Source organism: Cupressus sempervirens, chromosome 7, assembly GCF_028749045.1.
Source record: "Cupressus sempervirens isolate cs-2001-9-10 chromosome 7, ASM2874904v1, whole genome shotgun sequence".
Lineage (NCBI taxonomy): Eukaryota > Viridiplantae > Streptophyta > Pinopsida > Cupressales > Cupressaceae > Cupressus > Cupressus sempervirens.
The window spans coordinates 591,815,020-591,821,480 of NC_143124.1; the positions used below are offsets into that span (position 1 = coordinate 591,815,020).

Consider the following 6,461-nt stretch of genomic DNA (forward strand, 5'->3'; position numbering starts at 1 on the left):
TAGCTATATCCCAACCCCCACACACCACAATGAGATTCAAACTCCATGTCATAAATCATCACATACATCATAACCACATCACTAGACGAATAGTTTTCAAATCACTAAGAAACACCACAACCAAGACCAAAACTTAAATACAATATAATCCACATATGTACATCCAATACAAGTGACATCTACACATCTTCATCATTTATTTCTAAAATAAAAACCTTTTGGAAAACACAACTAAATTATTGCCATCTTCAACATCTTTGTTACTAACCAATGACTTCTTGACTTAAGAATGTAATACGTACTAACAAAAATCATTCTCTCATGAAAGACAAGTTTAATTCTTTCTAACTTATCTCAACCACTAAATACACCTAAACATGCCTTTAACAAATACCTCAAGAGCACAATGTTTGAAATTAATGACACCAAACAACCATATATTTCCAACACTCTTTTACACAAACAATGTCATATTCCTAGTCGCCTATTAATTGACTTCATTTACTTAACAACTCTGGAAAAATAGGTTAAAATTTCCTGTAATTGACATTTCAAACCTCTTCAAGATACTAAGTGTAGAACATTATTTAGAATAAAAGATAACGAACAAGAATTTGAATCATCTAGAATTATTAATATTATAACATTTATACAAAATATAATTCCCAACAATTTTCACATAGCTACAATTTCAATTATGAAATCACCAATATAAACTAAACACAACATGATTTGGACATATTGTTAATCCAAAATTTATACTACCATGACTTATTTTTTCAAACAATTTAAATTCTAACTAAACTTATTCTAACCACTATTATTATTATTTTTAAAAACACTATCTTAAAATTCGTTTCTATGTTCAATGTACAATATAATCAATAATAATAAAAATAACAAAATAAAACATGTCTCTAATTTTGGTCAATATAATTAAAAAAGAGAACATGGAATCTTCAAGGATAGCGGGTCTTAAATTCTATAAAATGGATAGACAAAAGATTCGTTCTCCCAACGCTTAGACTTAAAATAAAATATAGGGGCGACATTGACATGTGGACAAGTGGCTTTTTATTTTATTTTATTTTTATTATTATAATAATTCTGTCCCGTCACAACTTCCCCTTATTTAGGCTAAAGATGGGAGCATCGAATGGAGATGAGGAAAAATAATAAAAAATAAAGTTTTTTAATAATTTGACTATAAAAATTGTCTTAAGAATTCTTAATAAATGGTATCGAAATTGTAGGGGAAACTCTCTTTGGGAGCAAGACTTTTACAAAAATACATTTACTATTTAGGAAAAAAAAGTGTATACAAGTTTAAAGTAATTTAAGCAATTTAATAATAAAAGAAGTTTAAAAATTAGTTCATAGTGAGATTGTTGATTTACAATCTTTATTGTTTATTATAGGGTTTAAAAAATAATTGAAATATGATTCAAAAGTTCCCATCCTCTAAACTATTTCATTTCAAGAGTGGTCCTTGATCTTTTATACTATTATTGCTATTAGAATTGAATTATGTTGTTTTAGAGTCAAACTCATAGATATATGTTTTATGAGTAGTAGTTCACAAGAATCATCTCTCATCTAAATGAATCTAAATGAGACAGGTTCTTATGAACTAAAAGAAAAATCTATGATTTTGATTGAAACTTACAGAATTAAATTATAATAACAATATTACAATTTTACTTACTATCAAAAAATATCTCCTAATTTTTATAAAATTTAAATTTAAATAAAACATGTCTCTTTTAAACTCTCTAAACTGCTTGATATTATAAGCATCCCATAAACTTTCATTCGTTCGAAATCTTAAAAGTAAAATGTTCCACGGCAAATAAATAAAATTGGAGATCCTTAATTTTTAACCCCGTAACGACTCGATCATTAAAATATTGGGAGCAGTCATTGATTGTTAATTAATAGTAATAATAAAATGGGGATGAAGAGAGAGAAGTCATTGGAGATGGAAGCGTTTTCTGGCGTAGTCCATCATGTGGGAGGAGGTGGGGAAGGTGGAAGTGAGGAGAGAGTTGCGAGAGAGGGCGCGGAGCCATCTGTGGAGAGCGGGGCATTCATCGCTTGAAGGGAAGGCGAGCCCTCCGCAGCTCTCCAGTGGAAGAAACCACGGTATCCACGACCCCATCACAAGATCCACATACCTCATTTGCCCCTCCCCCTCCCCTGAGCCCGCCACCACTCCCCTCTTCTCCATCTCCTCCACCCCCCCCTCCACCGCCCTCCACATCTCCCTGTACTCTTCTCTCACCACTTCCATTTCCCCTTTCTCATCCGCGCACATTATTCCAATTCCCCTGATCTGCAACAACAAATATTTACTCGAGTCATTCATTCATGCCTCTCAAAATCACTCCCAGGAATCTCAAATTAATCCTTCATTCCGGCTTCATATTACACAGAGGCATGCAAAACAACAGATTAAATGTCCAGATTTAGCCCAAATATAATACTCATTCATTTCAGGTGCGCTATGCGAATAACACACAAGGACGCAAAGGAACGGATTAAATGATCAAAAACTCAAACTAAACATTCATTTGAGGTGAATATTGCACTGCAGCGTGCAAAGGAACAGATTAAATGACCGAACACTCAAATTGCTCAGTCATTTCGGGCTCATATTACACTGCAGCGTGCAAAGGAACAGATTAAATGCTCAAACACTCAAAATAATCATTCATTCTAGATGCATACTACAAGTACACACAAGGACGCAAGGGGACAGAAAGAATGACACAAAAAAACGCTGAAATTGATGATCCATTTGAGGCAAAGGAAGAGAGTAAATGACCTTGTGATCCAGAAAATCTGCCCAGAATCGCACAAGGTAACGGTCGTAAGGGTCGTGTGGAAAGAATTGGTGAGGAGAAGGCCACGCTTCATCGATGTACTCAACGATGAGTCTGGATTCACAGATTGATCTGCCGTTGTGGAGAAGAACAGGGATCTTCTTGTACACCGGATTCGCTTCCAGAAGAATATCTGATTTGTTTTTCAGATCCTCCTCCACCACTTGATACGCGATCCCCTTTGCCTTGAGAGCAATTTCCACTTTTCTGCCAAAGGGGCTCAGCAGGAATGATATCAATTTCACCTCCCCCATTGTTAACCATTCCCCTGCTTTCTCTGCTCATCACCCCCATTGCCTCTGCCTCTATATATGCCATTTTCAACCTCCCTTCCCGCAATTATTAACCCAACATGGCCCGCACCTCATTTTCAATAATAATACTAAATTTTTATTAATTAATGGAAATGGTTGCAGAAAAAATCATGAATTTGGCAAGACATGTACAGCAGTAGAAATTTTCTATTAATGAAGATTCTCTCCCTTCGCAATGATTGAGAGTAACATGTATGGCATCTCATGTGCAGTTGCTTAGACGAGAATCTTTTTTCTACATCCCCACTCCCACCGCCAATTCAGTCAATCATAGTGTGAGGAATTGCTTCCACTTTTCATTAATTAGTAAATGGATAATCATACTATCTAATTTAATCAATTATTATGGCATTTTCACATTGAATTGTGCATCATGATTTCCAAATGTAAAGAGATGAATAGCAAATTGTGATTGTAAGGATAAGAATCTTAAGTTGTGTTTTGAAAAGATGTTTGTTTGAAAGAAGGTAAGCTACCCTATAAAATATTAACACCTCCGTCAAGGTTGAGAAGGTAGCTTTTAGTTTTTTTTAACATCTAATTTAACTTAATTAAAAAATTTAACGAGTTAGGGCTACAAGTGGTGGGTCATCTTTAGTCTTATTCTCTTCGTTGGTTGGCTTAAGCTTGAAGTAGACAGTGAAGAAGCAATGTAAAGTGAAGAAGCAATGTAAAGTGAAGTTTAATTTAGTTCTAAAAACAAGAAGTGTTCATAAATATGATTGATTTATTCTAAAATTTAGTATATTTTGGTCAAGGAAAAATAAGGATCACAATAACAATGGGATGAATAAGGGAAAATATATAATGTAAATTCTAATTAGAATAATGTAATCTCTTGTATTGTATCTAAAGATGTGTACTTCATGATTGAAAGTTTTTAAGTGAAAGAATAAGAGCTTACAAATCTTTTTCATATCTTAAGATTTCTATCAAGATCAAGGAGGTGGGTTCTCTCTTTGATACTTGTTGTCAAGCCAAATTAATATGTTAAGAACTTGCAAATGAGTTTAGGATGCAATTGGTGGATCACCCATAAGGTAAAAACACATTGAACTGCATTACAATCTTGATCGGGAAAGAATAAATTCTAACAAAATATTTTTTTCGTATGAGTAAAATTATTTTTATTTAAACTACATAGGACAAAGTTTTATTGAATCATGATGAGTGATGACTTCCACAACCAAAACAAATGCAATCTACTTCTACCCTCACAGGTGACAAGAACTCAAAATGTTAATAATAACTCATTACAATGAAAATGATTTAGTAAAAATAGAGCAATGCAACATACAATTTCTTTATCAAGACAAAAAATCTAATCACCAAACTAGAGCCTAAAGTAAAACTATTTTTTTCACATTATAAAAAATATTGATTGAAATTTTGATTGGCTACACTCACATTCCAATCACACAATCCAAACAAAAGCTTCTCAATCTTCCTTTGAGTTTGATGTCACTTCTCACCTCTTCGAACACTAATTTCTCTGTCCTTAGTTTTAATAGATCTCTATCTACTTGATCTCATCACATTTTTAAAAATGATGACAAAACTTTGCCTCCAATCTATCATGCACAAGTGACTCTTTGCCTTCCAACCTAAAGATAATTATTTTTTTGTCCCAATCTTTCTACTTCTAACCAACTCTACATCATATCCAATATTACATGGTTCAATTGAAACTAGTATCATTCTTCTCAAGCACATTGCTTGACACCTCCCTCCAATATATGTTATATATGTTCTCTTCCCAACCATTTCATACCATCCCTAATTGCATTCCAAACTAATATTTATGAGAAAAAATTGAATGAATAGAACAAAATTAAAATAGGTAAACAAGAAAACCAAAATTTATCTAATGTTTTTTCCTCAAGCTCATTTAACTTCACAAGGAATTTGGGCAGTAGAGCTGCCCTTATAAGTTATCATAAAATTGTAGCATACCTCCTATGATTAAAATAAACTACCTTCACCAATTTAGTTTTTTTGTTACTCCCAACATGCGAGTGGAATATTGTTTTCTTTCCATATTTAGATGAATCCCAAATTTTCAAATCCTCTCGTGAATCCATGTGCACCTTCCATCATATCACTCATTGCAAGTATTCCTTGCATTCATTATCTTAATGTTATATTTGTACAAACTATTTAAAAATTTTTAAATCCTCTTGATCAATCTTCTTACATCCAAAATTGTTTGTGCTATATCTCATCATGGTAGACCCTTCGTCTATAGTAGTCTCTCCTCCCACCACTTTCCCTAACAAATTGTTTTGGCTTAAGAGACATAAAGTGTTAGCTGACACTTTATTGAAGAAGTATGACTTGGTCAAGTTATATCATCCATGGCCTAGAGACATGTCAACTAAGTGGAGACCCCATTGGAATCACTATAACTACCCTCCCAATATGCCTACTAGAGAAACATTTGAAAATCCTCATATCCATATTAGAAGGGTCATCCCAAGTGGTATATAGGAAGAATCTCCTAAATAAAGAGACCATGCAATGGAAGACATCCTATTGTCTCGTGCTAATTTTTCATCCTCTAGTTAGAAAAGATTAGATGTTGATGTCAATGGTTCCTCCTCGTAACCTAAATAAAGAAAAACTAGTGTTGAAGGAAAATAAATTGTCATGATCTCAAAGGATGAAGAAGAGGATAAGAGAATGAAACAAAAGAAAATAAAGAAGAAGAATATAGATTGAGAAAGATGTGGTTACTCAGTCAAAATATGACTAAGGATTCTAATGCAGTTTAGTCTTTGTTAAATGATGGTGAATTTGACAGGGGTGGTGACTTATAATTTGGTTATGCTTCAATGACTAGGAAAAAAATACATAATTTGATGAGTAATCACCTAATCAGTAAGAAAAATCATTTCTTCTTCTGTGTTTGGTTTGTTAGCAACTATGGTGGTCATAAATAATAAGAGTAAATATTATTAAAAAGTAGGATTGATTACATAAATATCAAGTAGTCTATTTTAAAAATGTATACCAATGAAGTAAGTGCACAAAGATGGGAGACCAAAAGGATGCCAAAAATGTGTTTTGTCCACCAAAAGAAATAGTGTGTATGCACTAAAGTGTGTACATGCTATATTGTGTATGCTCTATGGCTTGGATTGCCTAAGCCTTAGGTTTGGGAAATTCAAGACATTGAACGTACATGCTATAGCATGTACACGATCTATAACACTATTAATGTAAGGAAACTTGGTAATAAAGAATATAACCATTTCCACATAACCCA

At 33.1% G+C, this 6,461-nt stretch overlaps 1 protein-coding gene across 1 annotated transcript; it reads right to left on the reverse strand.

Moving 5' to 3' along the window:
* Nucleotides 1–1,850: 1,850 nt before the first annotated feature.
* On the reverse strand, nucleotides 1,851–3,358 carry LOC149548131 (glutathione S-transferase U2-like). Its single transcript, XM_089792158.1, has 2 exons — nucleotides 2,825–3,358; nucleotides 1,851–2,332 (listed from the first exon to the last, which is right to left on the reverse strand). The coding sequence occupies exons 1-2, from the start codon at nucleotides 3,134–3,136 to the stop codon at nucleotides 1,970–1,972; spliced, it is 675 nt and encodes a 224-aa protein (XP_089648284.1). The 5' UTR covers nucleotides 3,137–3,358; the 3' UTR covers nucleotides 1,851–1,969.
* Nucleotides 3,359–6,461: the final 3,103 nt, after the last annotated feature.

What these genes read in the sequence shown, in the direction of transcription:
- LOC149548131 (XM_089792158.1), bottom strand. Translation starts at nt 3,136, where the DNA reads ATGGGGGAGGTGAAATTGATATCATTCCTGCTGAGCCCCTTTGGCAGA. An exon ending in CAGATTTTCTGGATCACAAG is followed by an intron (nt 2,333 to 2,824) that starts GTCATTTACTCT and finishes TTGTTGTTGCAG; the next exon opens with ATCAGGGGAATTGGAATAAT.